Source organism: Oryza glaberrima, chromosome 2 (assembly GCF_000147395.1).
Source record: "Oryza glaberrima chromosome 2, OglaRS2, whole genome shotgun sequence".
Lineage (NCBI taxonomy): Eukaryota > Viridiplantae > Streptophyta > Magnoliopsida > Poales > Poaceae > Oryza > Oryza glaberrima.
In genome coordinates, this window is record NC_068327.1 from 21092958 (window position 1) to 21116692 (window position 23735).

At 44.0% G+C, this 23735-nt stretch overlaps 1 protein-coding gene across 1 annotated transcript; it reads right to left on the reverse strand.

Annotated features, from left to right (window-relative positions):
- Positions 1 to 19347: 19347 nt before the first annotated feature.
- On the reverse strand, positions 19348 to 22721 carry LOC127763423 (uncharacterized). Its single transcript, XM_052288121.1, has one exon. It carries the CDS (start codon positions 22165 to 22167, stop codon positions 19516 to 19518), a length of 2652 nt encoding a protein of 883 aa, XP_052144081.1. The 5' UTR covers positions 22168 to 22721; the 3' UTR covers positions 19348 to 19515.
- Between the last annotated feature and the right edge of the window lie 1014 nt (positions 22722 to 23735).

The window sequence follows — 23735 nt, forward strand, 5'->3', positions numbered from 1 at the left end:
TTACTGTAGCACTATATTATCAAATCATAGACTAATTAGACTTAATAGATTCGTCTCGCAAATTAGCCTTCATCTTTGTAGCTAGTTTTGTAATTAGTTTATGTTTTATACTCTAAATTAGTGTCTAAATCTCTGGTGTGACAGGGACTAAAATTTAGTCCATGATCCAAACTAGCCATCGTCAGAGGGACGCTCAGCGTTGCTACTCTACTTGTTTGGCATCGGACGGAGGCGAACCAATACATCATACCGATGTGTTCCTTCTCGACTCACACCAACAAAATCAGCCCACGAACATTTTCGTGGGTTAATAATTTGTTGGTGTGGACCAAGAAGGCGTCAATTGATCGATCAGTTGCGCTTGTTCTCTTTTGTCCAATGCGAGTGGCGTAGCGACGTTGGAGATGTCTAACATAGATTGATCTATATTACATGATCCGATTTCTACGAGTAATAAGGAAACCAGAAACCAATAACTTATAATTAATTGAGTTTTATTACTATCTAATATTTTAAGATAATTTATGCATGAAATTTTTTTTCTATAAAACACACTACTGTTTAACGGTTTAAAGAAAATGCTAGATGGGGATGGAGTAATCTCGTTTATCGTCAGGACCTCACTGCGACCGGCGAGGCGCGCGCTTGGTGGAACCAGACGCAGACAAGACAAGGTTTGGTTTGCGGGGGTGGGGCCCGGTCGAACAGGGCACAGGAATTAGGACAGGATGCCAGGAACTGTTTCCCAGCCTTCCACACGGCACAATAGTACTTTTTTTGATCTTCTACTAGTACTCCTCCAATACTATCCCCACGGATCGGCATCCTCTGCTTTAGCTTTCAATCTGAACCTTTCATTAATGGATCAACGATGCATATACTTCCCTTGCCCATGGGGCCCACCTCGATTCATTAATGGATCAACGAGGTCTACCCATGGGGCCCACCTCCATTCATTAATGGATCGACGAGGCCTCCAGGACTGAACAAGGGAGGAGATTGGAAAGCTAGGGCCTCATCTCATCATGTGGCTTTTTTCGTAATTAGCTCATTAGAGAATAAAAGTAAATTTATAGATATAACTTTTATATATGTGTTCTCGATGACTTAAAAGCTGATATTGAAAAAGAAACTACGTTGAAAATATCTCAAAATCAATATTAAAATTAAGTTTGAAAATTTAAAGTTTGGCTTTTACTTTAGCTGAATAGGCCATCCGATGGGAGCCCTACTTTCCAGCATAGGTTGTTTTGAGTTCCATTCAAACTTTCAAAAATTCCATCACATCAAATGCGAAAAAAATCAATTGCATAGTTTGTAATTAAATTGTGAGACAAATCTTTTGAGCCTAATTACGCTATGATTTGATAATGTGGTGCTACAGTAAACATTTACTAATGATAAATTAATTAGGCTTAATAAATTCGTCTCGTAATTTACAAGCGGAATATGTATGTTTTTTATTATTAGCCTATGTTCAATACTTCAAATGTGCCCTTTTTTTGGACAAATTGATCTTTCTCAAAAACTTATTTTGAAACTGGTCCTTGCAAAAAACTTCAACCAAAAATAGGTCGTCGACTCAACGCTAAGGACCTTGGCGCTGACCTATAACGTCTTAGCGCCAACTTCATTGATGCTAAACTCTAATCGAAGGTGGCATGGATTTGCTGAGTCATTATAGCTCAGCGTCAAGGTCCATTTAAATTAATGTGGAGGCATCCATTTTTAATGAACCACCAATAGCACAATGGCACTTAGGTATTGACGTGGCGCTTAGGTGACATTGGAATTAAAAAATATGCATGGATCCAGTTATCATTCAAAAATTATATCATGGGACCCACTAACATGTGAGTCCTTCTCTCTCCCTTACATCTCTCTTTCTCTCCCCTCCTCCCTCCTGTCCTTTCTCCCTCATCGCCTCCTTCTCCCTCCTCCCTCCCTCTCTCCCGCGGCGGGCGGAGCGGTGGCAGGCTAGCGGAGACGCAAGAGTGGTGGCGGCATGCACTGGAGAAGCGGCCTTCTGAGCAGTCGTCCTCTGGCTCCTCCGCAGAGTAGCTGGGGTCGGCGCCGCCTTCTCCATCTTGGGCGCAGCAGCGGTCGGCCTAGTGGTCGCAGGGGTCGGGATCGGCGCTGGCAAGGCCCTCGCGCGGCATCTGGGTACTTCCTCCGTCCCATAATATAAGAGATTTTGAGTTTTTGCTTGCACTGCTTGACCACTCGTCTTATTAAAAAAATTTGAAATTATTATTTATTTTTTTGACTTATTTTATTATCCAAAGTATTTTAAGCACAACTTTTCGTTTTTTATATTAGTATAAATTTTTTAAATAAGACGAGTGGTTAAATAGTGTAAGAAAAACTTAAAAATTCTTATATATTATGTGATGGAGGGAGTACTACGCAGCGCCACGCCTGGGTCACAACCTCTCTCTCTCTCACACACACGCACACACACAACTTGTCACTTTGCCAGTGCCAGCCCTGGCCGATCGGATCACCTCCCAGGCTCCCATCCCTCCCTTTTGCTTTTCGCCGCGGTGTACGCTGCTGCCTCCAGCCGCTGTCCCCTCCCCTTCCTCCCGCGGAAACCGCTACGGCACAACGCATCGGAGGCAGATATGGTGTGTGCATGCATTTGCTTGACTATCAGTCCACCACCAACCTCTCCCCTACACAGAGAGAGAGAGAGTGTGTGTTTTTGTGTGAGGACCGCCTCCTGTGCAGCTCTTCTTCCAGGGTACTACTCCATTTTGCTGCATGTAGGTACATTCATGTGCTAATTAACGAAACTGTTTCTACTCACAGGTTAGTACTCCTAGGTTACTGATCACAAAAACCGAGCTACCACATAATACATAACTTAATCGCAGTTAAAATCACACAGGCGTCACAGGTACTACTATACCTCCCACACACTTAACTCCGGTTTGGACTATAGAGATGAGGGATCCGAGAGATGACCAAAATTTGGCTGCCTTTTCCTTTTGCTTTTCGAGTAGTGAACGCACTCTGCGCTGCAACGTATACATGCATGCATGAGCCAAAACGCTGATACGATCGCTTTGCAAAGGAGAGAGAGATCAGAGGCGAGCAGTACACCGCCTGGCCTGATCGTATTTGAAACGTGACACGTACGCCGAATTGCCGATGATGATCAGGCCATATGGTTTTAATTTCACTGTAAAGTTGTACAGATTAAAAGTTTCTAAGAGACAAGCTTTATCTTAGTGGATAAACATTTTGTAAATTATTTATATTCCTTTTTTTAATTTAATGTTAACTGTGGGGGCTTCCCCTACAGTGTTTTTCTAAAAAAAATTGTACAGATTATTATTTATCTATCTATAATTAAAAACTTGGTAGCCATTAACTACGGGGTGACATTTTTTTTCAAACTTGGGCACAGCTGTGGCTGTGAGTATCTCATGTGGGCCCAAGCACGTACGAGAGATAAGGCCAAGGCGCATGAGACACCCATGGGTCATTCCGGAATCTTCTTTTTTCCGTCCGTTGTGACCGAGTTGTGACTTTGTGTTGGAGGCGAGGACTCATCACACTGGCTCACTGCGTTCATCCATGTGCTTGCCTAGCTGCAGTAAAAATCGATGTTGCCCACACACGTCGTCCTGATTCATCCTGCCTAAAGCTAATTGATTAAAACACGATCTATTTGATTTGTTCGATTGACAAAATTAAACATTTGCTGGCCATAGCGATCGAAATTAATTGTGCAAGACTACAGAGGCATTACGTGGCAGCAGTTAGAGAGATTCGATCGCTGGGAAAAATGAGAATACTTGGCTACATTAATTTTAATCTGCTCTTTCCAGCTGGCATACAATAATTCCAATCTGTATATTAGTATTTAGTTTGTCAAATCGGGACAATGTATATCATAAACAGCACTCCAAACATATATAACTTCGAATATTTCGAGAAATCAAAACGGAAGGAGGTGTCAAATTTAATGGGTCACTACACGAACGTACGCCTTTCGCCATTTGCAGTTTAACTTTGAAGATTAGGAACGGTGCTACACGTATGCCAACACTGACTATACGTATAACTTCACGTTTATAGTTATATCATAGCTTAGTTCGTTCTAACAAGATCGTAACACCAAAACTAATAAATTGACGAAAAACAACCTCAGAATAATTAATTCACCACAATAAACTCGTGCCAGGTTGCACTGATTAGGAAAACCTAATCATTTTTGCTAGGCCAGTCTACAACGTCGCAAGCCACTCTCTAATGAATTTTCACGTTACAACCCTCGTCAACCTTTTACATTTCGTATTTAAATTATTGGATTTTTTTTCAATTCAGAGATATATAAGTCTAACATTTTACTGTATACACCCTGAAAATCAGAAACTGATATAAAATCCTACTGCTGCCTCTCCCCTCACCCCTCCTCAACGGCGTTGCCTCTCCCCCTATGTTCGATGATATTTTGTACACCTTTTTTTATTTTATAAGAAATGGGGTGCGTCAAAATATTAATCTCGGAAATAACAATATAATAATAAAATTAGTGATTAATTATCACTAATGGTACAATCTGACATACACGAGCGTATATGCATGAATGTTATGTGACACGTGCCAATATCTGCTCTAGTGCCTAAAGTACAGACGTGTATATGCTCATGGTATTGCTTCAGGTGATAATACATTCCCATAGTTGTACGATGGAAGGAGGCAAATATGAATTTTCTTTTTATTAATCTGAATGGAAGCATGCCACTGTAGCACCGTCATTAGAGGATGCTAATCACGTGATTTGCCGGCAGTGGATTGCTTGGATGGAAAACCATGTACGTGCTTGCATAGAAACTCAAGAAATATAAAGGCGATGTAGCTCTGTCTAGAGAATCCCTTGCCATATGCAGTGTGCACGCATATACGAATACAAGGAACTAATTGCTCCGCATCACGCCAGTTCGGAAAGTTGATTGTCCCGGTATAATTTGGATGGAATCATATTGAGTATGATCCTGGCTAATTGGAAGAAATCATAACATATGGAAGGAATTGCAAAATCGTAGAATCAACTGATTGGCTTGCTATCCATATGTGAGCCATGCATGCACTGGGCAGAGAACTGCATCCCCTTCACGCTATAAAAGAACCAGCCATTTCACGGAGCAGAGGGAGACAGACGGAGGCGACGGAGAGAGGTCGAGGACCGAGGCAGGAGCCGAGAGCCTGCGCGTTCACGCTGCGGCAGCCGTCGCCGTCAGGCGCTGCACCATGTCTAGCCTTGGCAGTAGTCAGTAGAGCCCAACATATACAGGGGAGGAAGAGAACACACAAACGAGAGAAACACAGGGACACAACACACAGAGACAGAACACACACGTCAGTTGGCCGTAGTATCTCGGCGTCCGGCGGGAACGCGTGAGCTCGGCGGCCGGTGATGTTGGCCGCAGTACCTCGGCGTCCGGCGAGGAGGCGCGTGCGCTGAGGAGGCACGCTAAGGAGGAGACGATCACTGGGGAGCCCGTACTCAGTCATCACCATGGGTATAGCTCCTTAGTTTTCTTCTTGTTTTTCTTCTCTTTCTGTTCAGATCATCATGCATGCACGAGATGGCGACGAGAGACACGAGGTGTCACAGTTGCTGCATGTCTGAGTTCCTGAGACACCGTCCAAGATAATGAAATATGGGCTACCTCGGTGGAGATCGCCGTCATATCAAGCTGCTGTGGAAGCTGTCAAACCATCCCGCCCGAGGTTGTGCTGCTCCATCCCGTCGGAAACTCCGGCCGCCGGTGACACATCCTGGCGCTGCGACGTCATCGAGATGCCAGGCGTCCTTACTGTGCTGACGGCAGCCTCTGCCTCGCGACGCGGCCAACACCTCACCGTCGCCGGCGCTACAATCTTCCTCATGTTACAATTGTCGAGCGGCCCGAGGACAACGCCGGAGCGCTATTGCTTGGTGCCCGCACGCCGTTGCCGAGTCCAGCCATGATCCCTTCGCTTCAGCTGGCCGAGGTCGTCGTGCCGTCCGTCCACGACGCTTTCGCTTCGGCACGTCGGGATCATCCTCGTACTAACAGCTACGGCGTCATACTCGCCGGCCTTGACCGCTCCATGACAAAATATTTATATATATACACCGTCATCGATGATGATTGATGACTCGTCGCCGTCGCCGGTCATACTCTCAGACCTGCACGGCCAGGGCGTTTTCATGATTGTCATTGACGCCGAGGTGATGCGATCTCGGCCAGAAATCGGAAGAACCCTCGTCTTCGTCATCAATCATTAGCATACATTTATCCTCGCGGATATCACCAATGGTGAACCTGTTCTTGGTCATCATCGCCTACGCCGATTGTTTCTCCGCCGATGGCAAGCCCGGCCTTGTCGTCGTTGCCAGCGCCAATCATGCATTTGTCGCCAACGTGCAAGTTTGGAGCCGCCGGCTGTTAAAGAACGTGCTTGGCGTCGCCGCCGGCTGCTGATAACCTCGCGTTCATCGTCACGGCTAGAGTCATCCTCATGCCAACGACGACGGCGTCATGCTCGCCAACCTCGTCCGTTCGATGACGAAACCCTTATATTTATATATATGACCCGCCATTTACTGCTTGTTTGCTGATGGCGAAGTCCTCCAACTCGTCGCCGCCAACGGCGTCATCATCATATGAATCCTCACCTCACCGTCTAGTGATCACGAGCTCGGCATCCCTACCGGTGTCTCTGTCACTCCGCAGCGCCTATACACTGACGGCTTCTTTGTGGCAACCATCGGCTCACTCCCGAGTCAAGCCGTTACGATCGGAGGTGGCTCAACATCATTTGAGTCCGGCCCCGATTGTCGGCGCATATACAAGAGGGCCACCCCACTCTTGGAACACATATCATCGTTTTCAGGCTAGGCTACGCCCCTAACATCCCCTAAAACTACTCAATACTAAGTGTTTACTGCAGTGATCAGACGACTGACCATTGTACCATGATGATGGTCGGCCATTGCCGTGGAAACTAGAAGGGCGATGCTACCCCAACTGCCAGTGACCACAAGCTTGGCATCTCCACTGGTGTCTTTGTTGCTCCTAGCAATATTCATACACATACTGATGACTTCTTCATGCTCTCGAGTTCGGCACTACCACCGGCATCATTACTGATAGTCTTTTCACGGCTGCCACTGACGTGTTCGGCGGCATCACCGGTGTTAACGCCATCATGACCGACAAGGTTGGATGGATGGGTGGGCGGAGTTTACATCGAGACGACGTCACCGACACTGGCGCGTGGACCGACAAGGCCGCGGACACTGCCAGCGCCCACTTACACCCTCACCACATCAGCACCTTGCATGGGAGAACATGAAGCTAATATCGATGACGACGACTAGCACAGCTTAATCGGAGGTGTCTCGCGGGTTCAACCCGTGAGAGTAACTAACCGGGTGTTTTCCGAGACCCCGAAAACTAGGACCACATAATCGCCAAGTCAGATCCACCTTGCCTATAGGCTGTGGAGCGCATTTGACTAAGGATTTTGTATTTTTTTTAATTCTTTGAGAATTATAATAAAATGCATTTTCCTTCGTCCATTTTATTTTTTTTACTTAGTACACTGGCACGCCCGCACATATTATTTTATTTTACTTCCCTGGGCGGAGAGATTTGAATTTAAATTCTCTCCAAACACCCTCTCTCTGGCGGCGCCACCAAGAACGAGCAAGAGAAGCTACTCTAGCTAGTCGTGCGGGGTGCTCATACTCGGAGACATTCACGGTGGTGGTCTCGAGCTCCCCTCCTCACTGATCAGCGTGATAGGGGCCGACAGAGCTCTGGGTAGTGCGAATCAGGGCACCGTAGACCGGTGGACCTCCAAATGGTGTGGATCAAGGCAGCATAGGTGCACATTGAGACAACATGGTGTAGATCGAGGCGGCACATCGACAAGCTCTCTAGCGCAGCCTCGATGGCAGATCTGCCTAGGGTGATGGGTGGATTTTCCCATGGTGATGGAGTAGCAAGCAATGGCGCAGATCGACAATGACAAGTCCTGGTATGTTCCCAGCATCGCGGTGGATCTTCCAAGCTGCACGGATCAGGGCGTCGGGAGCTAGGTGAAAGAGCTAGGTGTGGCAATTGATTGGTCAGTGTGAAAGTGAATGAAGGACGATGATACTATATCTGTGGCGGGTGATGGTAGATTCACCATCATAATTATAGTCTTTAAAATGAATATAGATTTGTGTATGGGTTTTCTGCTCTATTAAGTTGTTTTGTTCATGCTGTGAGAAAGAGAGGTTGAAAACCGCTGATAACCATTTCCCAACAATAATTCGCCGAACAATGAGAAATCGCGTGTTCCTTTTGATCTTAAAGGGATGATTGGATTAATTTATCTCACTTCACACCAACTGCCCTAGCTTAGCTCTGCTTCAATCTCTCTTTTCATGAGCCACTGATTTCTCTTTGGCAGACTTCTACCGAATCCTGCCAGGGCCCTCACTTGTCGCCTCTAGCTGCAGCTGTTAAAATTAATTGAGTAGTTGTGTGACAGTGTGAGGTGGTGTTTGGATCTATGGACTTACCTTTAATCTCTGTATTTAGACACTAATTTAGAATATTAAATATAAACTACTTACAAAACTAATTACATAAATAAAAACTAATTTGCGAAACAAATTTTTTAAGCCTAATTAATCCAAAATTAGAGAATGTTTACTGTAGCATCACATAGGCTAATCATGGCTTAATTAGGCTCGATAGATTCGTCTCGCAAATTAGTCCAAAATTATAGATGGGTTTTATTAATACTCTACGTTTAATATTTATAATTAGTGTCCAAACATTCGATGTGATAGGAACTTAAAAGAGTGGTATGAGTCCATGCGAATCTTAGGAAGAATAGCACATATTTTTGGCAGGGTTGTGGAGAACAGTCGTACTGACCGATTAAACGGATGTACATATATATGTCCGCAGTAACAAAACCGTTTATTATCGTGGTACGCTCAACATTTATTTTTCATGAACATTAAAATTTTAATTTTAGCAATTAATCCACCATCTTCCGTTTAATTGTTCGTGGCATGTGTATTTGATGACGATCCAAAGTTGTTTTTGGACTTTGTTTAGTATTTCTTATATTCTGTTATGTTTTACTTATTGAATATAACCAAACATACCATTGTTTGCTGTTTGAATTGACTGTTGGAAACTATATTTTAAGTTGATGTTAATTATAAGTATTCAATTAAAAGATAACATTAATATATTCAATTTATATTGTTGTAACCATTTAAATGTCCAAAGTACGTACTTGGCAACGTCATATTTGCCAACATAAAATTTCCACATAGTTCTTATTAATCTTGTATTATGATTAATCAGTGAACGGTACCCTTTTCATCCGAAAAGCATATTTCGTCTTCCACAACAATGGTTTTTTCATCAACTTCGATTTCCACGCATTCTTGCATCACGTCCAGAAACAGGCATCACCATGGCGTCACAAATTTTAGGCCATGCGTGTGTTTGCAGTCACTATAATCTAGGCCCTGTTTAGATTCCATCTTTTTTCTTTAAACTTCCAACTTTTCCGTCACATCGAACTTTCCTACACACACAAACTTCCAGCTTTTCCACCACATCGTTTCAACTTCTTCAAACTTTCAATTTTGGCGTGGAACTAAACACAACCCTAGTCACAAACTAATACCTTCTGACCTAATTTAGAGTAGATTATAGTTATTTTTTTTAACTCAGAATAGTTGTATATATTATATATTTGAGTTTTGAGATTGCAAAGCAAAGCACGGGTACAATACTAATGTTTGTATAGGGAAAAAAAAAATGAAAATTCAGCTCAAACGAATTACCAGGTCTAAACTCTAAACACTGGGAATAATGCCTTTCTGATGTTCCAGAATCAGATGTCCACCGGTGAAAGTATTTTTCACAACAATTCCGTCAAATGGCTTGCTTGCTAGCTTGGATCCATCCATCCACACATACATATAGCACCTACCGGTCTGTAACTAACAAAAATTATGCACAAACAGATTAAACAAATCCTCCGGAGACAGCACTTACTTCAAACGGACCTAGCGCCTTCATGCCAACTCCGATTTAGGTGGTCTTGGACTTCATAGAAAGTTTATCTCGCTACCTTTCAAACGCATCCGGTGTCATGTCCAAATTCATCTCGAGTCAACGGAAATCGCCAAAATAAGACAGTGCTGTTGTTGAAACCGAACTTAGACCTTGGGCCTTGTAATAGACTAGGCCCATCTCGGAAGTGTCTCCCTCCACCTCCATGAATTAGCACTTAACCCTAGCTTTATTTTCCCCTATAAATAGCTTTGTACATCGTCAAAAACAATTGGGTTTTATTTAGTTGAATTTTGCCAAGTGCCATTCACCTTGTCTCTAGTCCTCGCTCGATTAGTCGACGACTATAGATTCAGAGCCCCCAATAGTTGGTGTGTTGATTCAGAGCCACCTCAATCGCAACTATTCCTTTGTGCTTAATTACCTATTCGCAATATTTAGATTGCATCTTATCTTGTTCTTGCAGTGTTCTCTCGTTTGCATTGCAGGGATCATCAACCGCGCGTCACGGTTGGTACGACATTGTTTGTGGTGTAGCGATTGCACGGCGTCCTAGACTTGTTCTGGTTGGTAGCCACGTCGCAAACGTCACACTCGATCAAAGCAAGAGTTATCCCCTCACCAGAAGATCGGGCCACGAGAGAGAGCGTCATCATAGAAAATCTAAGAGCAGATACAATAGCAGACAAGTCAACTGCAAATATATTTTAAGGAGATAAATGAGGAGAGAGAAGAGCAGCGGGCTACAGATTTACAAGCTGTAGCACGGACTCCAAGACGCAGTGTGTGTATGACATGTGGTACCAGGTATTAATAGTTTAGTACTCCCTCCATTCCAAAATATAAGGCATAACCAACTCTAACCCAAAGACCAAGAAAATAATTATTATCATCTTGTAGTTAATCATCCTAATAAATACAATGCATGCATCCAATAGAATTAGAGAACATAAGAGTGGAGGATTTAAAAAAGTAATAATTTAATGAAGAAAGGGTCATAGTTAATGGCCTATATGCATGCATGCCTTATATTATGGAATATCTGAAAAAAGTGGTTGTGCCTTATATTATGAAATGGAGAGAGTATGTAACTATTGTATAAATAAGCTACTAGATTGGCTATATATGAATTGGAGCTAGTAGTTGGCTATACTATTAAACTTGCTTTAATAGCCAAATCATACAATGGTTGCTTACTAAACTATTAATATATGGTCCCACCTATCATACACACAGTGTGTCTTAGAGTCCGTGCTGCAGCTGGCTACAGATCTGTAGCCCGCTGCTCTTCTCTCTTAGGGCACCCGCAATGGTTATCTATAGACTCTCTACAAGATATCCATGTCAGCATATTTTCCTACTTGGAAGAGATTAAATGAAGAGAGAGAGAGAGAGCACAAAGCTATCTACTAACCTGGAGATAGTCTATAGAGAAAAACGAGGCAATGCATTAGAGAGCTATAGATACCCATGTAGACATACTATTGAGGTGGTTTACTATTAATCTAGTCTATTGCTGAGATGTGCATGTTTTATAGAGAGCACCTTACTTTATCATTGCGGGTGCTCTTAGAGTAAGTTTAATAATAGAGCCAACTATGAGCTTATAGCTTATATTAGAGTTAACATGTATAGTAAATGAGCTGTAAAGTTATCTTGAAGTATGTGAATAGATAGCTCTTGCATGAGAGCCAACCCTCTTCATTTTTCAAATTCTCTTTCCTCCACATAAGCTTATAGCCTACTATTATACTTGCTCTTATCATTTATCTCATTAAATATATTTATAGCTGACTTATAACCTACTATTATACTTGCTTTTATCATTTATCTTATTAAAATATGTTTATAGCTGGCTAATAGCGCTATTGTACCTGCTCTTACAGCAAACTGAACCACACCGATCGACAAGATCCTAGTGTCAGGCCATGACATTATGACAAGCAGCCAGCGCCGCCCCACTACCAAATGCTTCGCTCTCTCATAACCTATTACCTCTCCCTCCACCCCACCACGCGCACCTTCGCTAGCTGCGCCCGGAAAGGTGGATGACGCACCTGTGGTGGCCGGGACAGGAGGATGCGGCAGCGGCAACTAGGCCTGGATCAGGTGGTGTTTGGTTGGAGGGACTTATCATAAGTCCCTTTTAGCCTCTAAACTACCAAACGGGAGGGACTTAAACAGACTAAAACAGCATAGGCTAATAAGTCACTGGGGGAGGAGCTTATACGGTCTAAAAACCTATAGAAAAGCGATCCCAACCCTATCCTGTTGCTCTCGCTCTCACTTCACACTCTCTCTCTCTCTCTCACTTCATTCTCTCTCCTGTACTACTCGACTACTCCGCTCTCCCCATCCGGCGCAAGGCGCAAGCTCACGCCGCTGCCGACGCCGCCGCGCGCGAGCTCCCGCGGCCGCCGCCGACGCCGCGAGCTCACGCGGCCTGCCACCTAAGCCGCAAGCTCACGCGGCCTGCCGCCTCCGCCGCGCTCGAGCTCCCACCGACGCCGTCGCGCGCGAGCTCCCGCAGCCGCCGCCTCCGCCGCCGTGCGCAAGCTCACGCCGCTACCCCACGCTAGCTGCCTCAGGCCATGGAGGATCTGGTGCGGGCTACCATTTTAGTCCTATTTAGTCCCTTCAACCAAACAGGCTATGACTAAAAAGGACTAATGTTTTAGTCTTGAGGCTAAACTTTAGTCCTAGTCCTGGGACTAATGTATCCAAACATCACCTTAGTTCCTAACTTTTTCTTCAAACTTACAACTTTTTCATCACATCGAAACTTTACTATACACACAAATTTCTAACTTTTCCATCACAACGTTCCAATTTCAATCAAACTTTTAATTTTGATGTGAACTAAACACACGGTTAGACTATTAGAACATCCGCAGAGCAGTACTGGAGGAGGGTGGAGGAGATCGGAAGGCTCGGCAAGTGGCTGGCCACCGAGGACGAGCATGCATGGTAAGAGGCTAAGAGCATCAATGACGCTTCATGGCGACCAGAGATGAGGGTATCAGCGGCTGCCGTGCTCCTGGTTCTATTTGCCATTCATTTTGCCTCTAAGACTGATTCTCTGCAGTGCATGCTGGAATGCTGGGTGCTGCCGCAAACTTAATTCGTGTTATGGGAGACTCGGTCGGCCCACGACGGTGAATGGATTAATTAACCTCACGAAGCTAGTATCTAGATCAGCATCGACAGCTGGTGAGTCTTGGGAAGAAGAAAACGGCGGGTGGCGGCCCTGTTCACTTTAATGTCATTTTAAACCTTATCAATTTCTGGCAATACCAAAATTTTAGCAAGGTTGGCAATATTATCAAATTTTGGTAAGATAGCTATTTTGGATGTGCTTACTTTGTTGCCAACATACATGCTACTAAATTTTGGTCATTACTGTGTAGTTACCAAATTTCTGGTATATTTTCCAAAGTTTGGTAAGAAACTAAACATATGTATATTCTTGTCAATTTTACTAAAAAAAAATAGTATTGTTTAAAATGACATCAAAGTGAATAGAACCCTCGTTCACCATCACTCCATCAGCCGCAACGCGACGAACCAAGCGCAGGCAGAGTGGAATCGCTTCTCCGAGCCCTAGGAGAGTAGGAGCTGAGCAAGACGAGGGAGGCAGGGTTCGAGCGGAACAACACGTTCGCCTGGAGCCGATCGGGAAGCCGTTGGAAGAGTTATTTATCCACACGTCGACAATCCAGAGGTTTCAACAGGTCTCTAATTTGTTTTCTACGGAGGCTCCGATGAGGCGGGCAAGCGAGGAGACGGCGGACTCGTAGGTTTTGTGAGGGATCTGGACAAGGGCCGACATGGGCCTAGACGCCACGCGATTTGGAAATCGTGGGAAGAGAATCGGACGAAGAAAAAATAACAGGTACGACGTACACACGCGCGGTGAAAAAGGAAATCGGACAGAAAAATATGCTTATATGTGGGCAATGAGTTGGGCGACGTACGAAATTTATAGGCAAAAACACCTTGAAATTTTATATAATAGGTAAAGATTAAAAAAATAGAGATAGAGATACTAGAAAGGATGTCCATGCAATGCAACGGGGAAAATTTAAAATCAAAATAAACATCAAATAATTTGATCGAGGAAACAGCTAGGAAAGAAAACAATGACAAAACATTTTCAGATCAATAATTAAGGGCATGTTTGGGATGGAGGATTTCCAAAGAAAAATCAATAGAACTGAGGACCATAGTATATTTTTTTTTTCCTATAAGGCTGTTCGGAATGGAGGAATGGACCCTAGAATTTCTTTGGAAGCAACTTCTATGTTTCTGTATTCTATTAGTATTCTAGTACAAAACAAAAGAAAGGAATGGACCCTCGAATTCCTTTGAAAACAACTCCTGTGTTTCTGTATTCTATTATATTCTAGTACCAAACAAATGAAAGGAAAACAAATTAAAGTAAAGGGAAAATGAGGTCAATAAGTTTATAAAACCATAAACTGAAACTTATTGTCTTGTTAGTTTAAATAAAATTCTTGTATTCCAAACAACTCATCTACATAAAGTTTCCCATATTTTCTAATCTTCTGTTTTATACTTGTGCATTCATGTGTTTTGTTTTCCTATGGTATATATAATATATATGAATCACCAACTATGGTTGGGTACTATCAAACAATCCAAACAACGATCTAAACCACGACACAATCAAGAACACATTTTTTATCTGACGGTCTGACCTAACAAGAGTAACCTCAAGAACATGCGCTCGCTTCTGATCTTTCGTGTCCTTGTCTTTCTGCTTCTGCTCATTGGCCTTCCAGTGTCCCTCCACTGTACACCATGTCATCGTTAGCCTTCACATCGCAGGCCGAGGCTTCCACCGACCCGGCCATGTTTGCACGCCCGATCCCCTGCGTCGGCGTCGCTGCTCACCTCGATCACCACCCCCAACCCAGTCTCGGAGACGCCATGGGTACAGCCTCGAGGCTCGAGCTCAAACTGTTGACGGGCTGAGGCGACGGCTAGTGCGGGGCGACGCAGGGCTCTGAGCTGGAGTATTCCGTCCCCGAGGTTCGACTCGACTCAAACACTGCCGGCATGGCGGCATGGTGAAGAGCAGGGAACTTCACGAGGCACGACCGACCGGGCCGGGCTGCCGCGATTTGCTGCTGGCACACTGGCGCTACGGCAGCTGCTGATCAAAGCACCGGAGGGGAAAGAGAAGTACGCGCTGCGAGGGTGGCACTTGAGCCTGGAGATGCTCCAAGAATCTTGTCCCAGGAGGCCGATATATCGGAAGTGGATTTTTTTTCCCTCGAGGAGGGCATCCCCTCGTTGCTGTGTCTCTGTTGTTCAAAAAGTTATCAAAAAAAATTAAAAAAATATCAAAATAGAACAATATATGATATATCTTTTTTGCAAACATGCGAATTAAAATTCAACTTACACAATTTGAAAAAAAAATAAATTTGACCGTGAATTACGTGTTCTATTCAAAGTAAAATTTATTGTTTTTGTTTCTACTTATATAAGTGGAATTTGAATTTGCATGTTTGTAAAGTGACATATCACATATTAATTTATCATACTAATTGTTTTCAAATTGTTTTTATGATTTTTTAAGCGACGTATAAAAATGAGGGGATATCCAATTGAGTTTTCCAGATATACGTGCAAGGCAGGGAGATTTTATTGGCGTGTTTGATTCAAGGGTAGCAAAGCTGTGGTTTGTGACCGGTCTGAACTGACGCAGATGCGATCCCGCGTTTCCTTCCTACTTCTGCACGGGTACGCCGTAATCTCGAATCGCTCTACGTGGGTCTGTACTCTGGAGACATGGCCTCCTGTGCGCGCCCGGCCATAACGTTCTCCCAATCTGACGCGTGGGCGGTGGGCGCGTGCACAAGTGGGACACTCGATCGGACACCGGACGAAAGGGCTGTTTGGTTGGGTACCAACATTTGCTAAAGTTGTGGCAATCAAGTTTGACCAATTAAGTCTAGTATTTGGTTCATGCCACAAGTGAGTTATGCCATAATTTTTTAGCAAGCTGACCCACTTGTCATTGGGTGGTTTTTTTGCCATAGCTTGTCATAATTGTGTCCAACAAATTCTTAGTCATATAATGTGTGGCATGCCACACTTTGCCAAATATTTTGTGGTAAGCTATGGAAGTCATCCAAATAGCCCCGAAGAGAGCCATGTGACGAAAGGAAATAGACTAGCTAAATTCCCGCACATTGTATCGGATAAATAAAAATTTAATTATACATATACAAGAAATATCATATTATTTCAATTGGCACGACAGCTACGTTGAGCTCAATACCGACTTATATTTCTACCGAAGTGGTTTTATTATTGATAATCAATGTATTTTTATTAATAGTCATATTTAAATTGTGTAGATGAATTAATGGTAGTTAATGCAGTCATGACTGGACACAACGAAGAACAAGAAGCATTAAGGCCGTGTTTAGTTCTTGGCCAAATTTTTTTTATGTGTATGGATAAATATTTGAAGTATTAAACGTAGACTAATAACAAAATAAATTATAGATTCTGTCTGTAAACTGCGAGACAAATTTATTAAGCATAATTAATCCGTTATTAGCAAATATTTACTGTAGCATCACATTATAAAATCATGGCGCAATTAGACTCAAAAGATTCATCTCGTAATTTACATGCAAACTGTATAATTGGTTTTTCTCGTTCATATTTAATGCTCCATGCATGTGTCTAAATATTTGATGTGATATTTTTAGCTAAAAGTTTTTAGGATCTAAACACACCCTAATTCATCTAGCCCAATAGGCCCGGGTGCGAAGTAAACCCTAGACTACCATGGAGGCCACACGAAGTGACAAGTCAAACATGTAGCTACCACTCTCATCCCATCCACACCTCTTGGTTGATGTGGCGCTCCCATGTCTTGCTTTTTTGAGGTCATCGTTCGTGTTGGCGCCCAATACCCACCGCCGCAGCGGGGCCGCGTCGTAGCCAGCCGCCACTCGATGCCTCCTCTACTCCAGTGCCAACAACAGGGCTGCAACGTCCACCACCAGCCGCCGCTACTACTCCAAGCCAGTGACAATGATGTCGTCTCCTTCCCTACTCCAGCCTCCACTCCTGATGCTCGTGGGCACTACCTCCTCCTTTTGTAGGCGCCCGTGCCATTTCCTCCTTTCTCAAAGAAGGCGTAGGTCAGCGGTGGATCTGTATTTTTTTTAAAAAAATTTCTCTTACTTATGTGGTTTTTTTTGGGGGTTGTTTATTTATATGATGCCTGATTTTTGAATTGATGTCACTATATTTAATTCGATTGTTCTAATTTTGTTGTCAACATTTTTTATTTCAATGTGTTGTTAACTACTATTCCCTCCATCCCATAATATAAGACGCGCGCGTATTTCAAGATTCAACATTTAACCAATATTTAGTACAATATGAAATAAAATTTATTTGTTAAAAAATATACCATTAGATTGGCATTTAAATTTACTTTCATATGGATATAATTTTGTTGCTAAAAATCTTATAGTATATGAGAGCAGGAGCGACAGGTGGGAATGGCCGTGGTAGGGAGGGCCGTAGGTGTGGATCCTACGATAGGGAACTCGGCGGTGTGATGCTCGACGACAACATCGATGACAAAAACGGCGGCATGCAGGTGGAAGGGTGGGAGAGGCCAGCGGTGGGAATGCCGGAAGGTGCGGATCTGGTGACAGGGAGCTCAATAACGGCAAATCTGGCGGCTTGGGGCTCGGTAACGGTAGCAACGACGATGACTGTGGCATGTGGGTGGAAGGGTGGAAGAGGCTGGCGGTGGGGAGGGCGACGGGTGTGGATCCATTGATGGGGAGCTCAACGTGGGGTTCGGTGGTGGACGATCCGACGGGGGGACGGCAGGGAAGGGCTCAGACTTGGATGGCGGTGGATGAGGGCTCGGGCTCCAGCGACGGTGGCGGCAGCGGCAACGATGGGAGGGGTGGATCCGGTGCCCCTCCCTCTCCAGCGCGGATGTTGCTCCCCATGCGCACAACGACGACGGCGATGATGAGGACGACGACGATGAGTGTTTTAGGTTTAGGGTTTGGGGAATCGATTTTCAGAATTTATTTTTGTGATTTTTCATTTTCACGGTCAGATAACTTAAGCGTCCATATGCGAAAATCGGATTTTCGCATGTGATTGCTCTACTCGTATGAAAAATCCGATTTTTGCATACCTTTCTTTTCTTTCATGCAGGCTTCCCAACCGCTTGCAAAAATGGAGTTTGGCTGTATGAAAAATCGATTTTGTAGTAGTGTATATAAAAATTGAAAGTAGGAATCTTGGAAACAAAATCGGATTAAGACCGTGATCAATTACTAATATTTCTGTTTGATTGATTACATTAGATTTCTTACGTGGTAGTCTTTGGACTTTGGAGACATACTCACGTACGGAAGTTTGGTAGAATACATTAGTACTCCCTCCATCCCATAATATAAGGGATTTTGAGTTTTTACTTGCACTGTTTGACCACTCATCTTATTTAAAAAATTTTGGAGTTATTATTTATTTTCTTGTGACTTACTTTATTATCCAAAGTAGTAAAACTTTTCATTTTTTATATTTGCACAAATATTTTAAATAAGACGAGTGATCAAACAATATAAATAAAAACTTAAAATCCCTCCTTATATTATGAGCGGGGGGAGTAGTATATTTCTTACTAGCTTGGAGATAACACAAGTCTTTGGACCCTGGAAACTTGGAGACACACTAGTCTGGTAGAATCAGGCTACACATACACAAAGCACATCGGATTCCGTGAGCGATACGAACGACGAGTCGACGACACGTCCTAAAGCAATGACGAACGAAGCAAAGATGTGACTATTGGAAAATAGTAATTTTTTAGTTAGTTATATATTATTATTATTATTATTATTATTATTATTATTATTATTATTATTATTATTATTATTAAGATAAGATAGGTAAAGATAGTAGAGATATTGAAGCACCACTAGTTCATATATGAATTTTAAAAATCGATTGTCGTACGTTTGAGTTGCTACATATCCCCCTGATTTTCGCATAAAGTGAGCAGACAGTGACTTTACAACCCAAAGTCGGAGGATCTAGATCAGTGTACGAAAAAAGTTGCCACATAAGTGAGAAATTGGGAAAAGAAAAGGAAAGAACATTCATTTGAGTCCGTAGTTGCGCTTTCAAACCCATCACCCTTCTGCTTAAGATCTGAAAGCTACAAAAGAAGTTGTGCTTGAAATACAAGTCAAATAAATTATGCAACACAACTATAATTCTGACAGCTACGTGACATAAACATCAAAATATTACATTATAAAAACTTGGTGACATGGTATGGCCAAACATGGAGGACCTATCTGACACATGAAATGGTAGATTTGACAAAGGTACCACTTCAACTAAACAACACTCTCGCTCGGGCAGCAAAGGGATAATAAGTTAGGCTCTCCTCATACAACATAGGAACCACAGGCATAACCTTTGGGCTCACACTATTTAGTGCCTTCACATATTGGTGTCTGGAGGACAACAGATTCTTCCCTGATGAGGCACTTGGAGGTGTAGCAAAGTTCTCACATGGAGCCATAGATAGTTTCCACGGAGAAAACTTCCTAGGAACATCTTCGCATCTGGTAATGTGGCACTTAAGATGACCTCCAGTGCGCTGTTGCTGCACTTTAGGTGTGGCAAGTGACACCTGATCAAGTGCAAGCAAGTTTTCAATTGTTTGATCAAATGGATTATATAAACCAAGCTTCCTCCCAGTATTCAGCAGAATCCTTCCATCTGTAAGGTCAACTGCCATAGGCACTACAACATTCGTTGCAAGTGAGTAATCTGGCCAGAATTTTAAATTGATTGTGTATGCTCTAGTCCATAGACCATGATCCCACTTCCATATATCTAACTCATCTGCAACTGAATTTGAAAGAACAGCACACAACTTTCCTAGAAGCTCCACCACAAATGCATGGCAGTGACTTCTGGGGTCCCACATTGCAATGCTTGAAGGGCAAGGGATGACTTCAAATATCTTAGCGGCAATGTCAAAAGACACAATGGCTCGTTCATAACTCTGACCCAACCTTGGTTCGCTCATCCAGTACAGCACTCCATCCACAGAGACAGGTGGCATGTCATTCACAGGCAGAGGTGGCTGCGGGAGTTGCTCGTAGTATCCAGAACCACAGCTCCATAGAGAACATGTTAAAGAATACTCACGAGAGTTGTAGTCTTTCCGGTCATAGAAAATCCCCACAACAACATGATCCTGAATCACCTGGCTGAACCCCAAACCAACATTCTTATTGCCAACTGCAAAAGGATTGTCTTCTTGTTCACGGCAACCCGTAGGCATTTTCCATGGTTGGTGCTGATGCCACTCTCTGTTCCAGTAGACCCTGTGGTAACCTGTACACGGGTTGAACAGATAGTCCTCCTCCACGAAGCTCATCAAATTCAATCCACGGCAAGGCTTGGAGCAAACCACCTTTGTGTCAAGAAACAGTGTGCCTTGATTGGATGCCTCTTGAAGCCATTTACTTAAGGGAACAAAGTTGAAAAGTGATTTTCCAGAGCCCTTACCCACAAGCATGATTTTTGGCCTCTTGTCCATGTTCTTGTGTGCAAAGTATGCACGGATAAATCTTTCACTCTTTATCAGCCCAAGCCATTGCTTACAGACTGGTTTGAACTTCAAGACTGATTCAGCCGGGAGTCGGAGTAGGATCTCCTTAGTAGCCTTAGACAAGGGAGTTGCGAAGGCAATCTCTTCCCTTGTTTTATGCACTGGGGTAAGGCATTCTTTAAATAAACTGAATCTAATATCAGATTTCTCATTTTGATAGGATGTGCAGGTCTCCGAGATTGAGGTAATGGTTTCCAGAGTTCTAGAAACAGGATCATAGGAACAAACTTTGTGCTTGGATGTGGCGATGATTATCTTCGTACCTGATCTGCAACTACCAGCGGAACCGATAACTTTCACTATCTGTGGCTCAAGTAAATCCCTAGGCAACTGCCCTGTTAAATCAATTCGATGATCCAAAGACCAATCACCAGAGTTATAGTCCTTAAGCTTCCAAATTTCCAACTTGCAAACAGCAGTTGACCTATCACGAAGGTCTCGGACCATACACAGATTACCATCAAGCTCCACCAAATGCACTCCAGATGCCACAAAGGGTGGTGATCGGATCCATCTGAAGGTTTCATCAGTGAGAGAAAATGATAAAATAGAAGCTCTTGGTAGTTTAACGTGATGCAATGGGTTGATCAACCAGTGCAGATATCCATTGAAGAAAAGTGGCTGCAGTTTGTTCATCACCGCATTGGAAATAGCAGAACGAGCAAAACTGTAGAACCGGAAAGGTACTCCACCAGCGGCAGGCCTCCAAATATCCCCTTCATCGCCCCCAAGTGTGTATATCTCACACTTCAAAAATTCCTTCTCAAGCAAGTTCCCTTCAAAAAGCCTCACTACCTTGTACTTCTTCGTCCGGGCATCGCACCCAAGACCAGCAGTGGCAAAAGCCACATCTCGGAAAGGCGGCAACCGTGTGACTGCCCGTGTGGTTGCATTCATAACATAGTAAGCTGGGGCAATACCATCATACAGGAGGGAGAGACCATGGCATGGTGCGGGTGTCACCTCCACATAGTTTCCGCGAACATCATCAAGCGTGAGCAGCAGGTCATCGGTGGGCTTCGATGGTGAGCACTTGTACACCGCGGTGGAGTTGAAATTTGCCGTAGGTGAGACGAATAGCAGCTTAGGAGCTGACGACATCTCCTCGGCTCTCGCTGCGTAGAGTTGACCAAATTCCTCGGAAGACAGCATTGCGTCCCAGGAGCGGCAGGCAGCCCGGAAGCGAAGGATGGATTTGACGGGCAACCGCAGGCACACCTCCGTCAGCAACTCGTCAGGTAGCATCGCGGCCGCATGACGGGATGGTACAGATTTCCTCCTCCTCCTCTTGCTTCCCGGGGCCAACGTAGCCGTCTCCGGCAGCACGGACCTCTTCCTCTTGCTGTCTTGCTGCATCATGTTGCCTTCAAACTTGACGACCCTGGGTCTGCGGCGGTCGACGGTGGTGGGGCATATATAGCACCGGGTTCCCCCCGGCTCCGATCCGAATCGGACTGTTGCGTCTATTTCCGTCTCGGCTTCTGCGGGAGAGGGGCCAAACCGCCTTGGGGAGGCCGTGCCCCGAAGCGAAGCAACGCTCCCCTTGCCGTCGTCGAGCCGCCGCCCCGACGAGGAGGATAGATGGAGGGGGGTGGCGCTACCGGCCGGAAGGGGGAGGGAGTCGCCCCTCGATCCGAGTCGGACGGCGCTCGCCGGCCACGCCGCCTCCCGATCCGTGCCGGTGGGGGTGGGAGGAGAGGAGGGATGGTGCACCGCCTTGCGCCGTCGTCGGAGAGGACAGAGAGGAGGGGGAGTCGCCGCCGTGGGATCCGAGGTCGTGCTGTACAGCCAGATCCGCGCCGCTGGTCGTCGGAGCAAAGGAGGGGTGGTCGCAGCCGTGGGAGAGGACGGAGATGTGTGGTTCGCCGCCGTGGGAATCTGGGAGCCGAGTGAAGGGAGAGAGAGAGAGAGGGGGGGGGGGAGGGGGTTCACATCGTCTGCCGTTGCACTCATCCATGCCACACATTTTTTATCAACGGCTGTATGGAGTGACCCCACCACAGTGATTAATTAGGGGCATCTAATCAATAGAATTAGTTGTTTCTCTCCTGGAAAAAAATCACCGATAGAATTAGTTATTTCTCTCCTGGAAAAATTCAACGAATACGCCGTGGTTAAGCATGTGAAAACATTAGCAAAAGCTTTAATAAATCACTAGTAAACATACACGTGCAAGGCACGTTTCCCACATCATATCACACTAATCATGTTCAATCACCCAAAGATTATAGCATCTTTCCACATTATATATTACACTGAACATGCAAACAAACTAAGTTCAAGAATTACATATATTGTAGTGTAAATTGCAATATCTTAATAACTCTTTTGTAGACACTTTTTATATAAAAAAAAATGCAAAGCAGAGAACGATATGAAATGTACAATGTTGTCACAGCTTTGATATACACTAAGCTCAACTCTATCTATAGCATCTAATCATGAAAAGTGCCTCCCCTATCTACATAATAGCTTCTCTTCATCGGCAGTAAATTCAAATGTCAAATGTGCCACAACCAATCTGCAATAAAAAAATCATTTAAATGGTCACGAATAAATACCTCCCGTTGCATCACCAGTAATGTAAACCAGAAGCCTTAGTATTGTATACTTCAATTAAGATAAATGTTTACTTATTGTAACTGATTTTCAGACAGAAGTTTGCTCAATACTCCAGCTTGGTATTCTACTTTGTAATCTCAGTGGAAAAAAGCACTTTGCTTTGCAGCAAAGTCTAAGGGGGAGTTGTTCCAAGTAGCAAACAACACAATTTCTATAAATTCTCTTATAACAAATGGTTTTCCCCGTGAGAATTGAAAAAAAAAATAAAGAATCATATAAAAGTATTCAGACATGACCAGAGCAAACTCGCACAATGCCATCAGAACAACCTACGCGCTTATAAGTCAATAGAAAATTGATAGGTC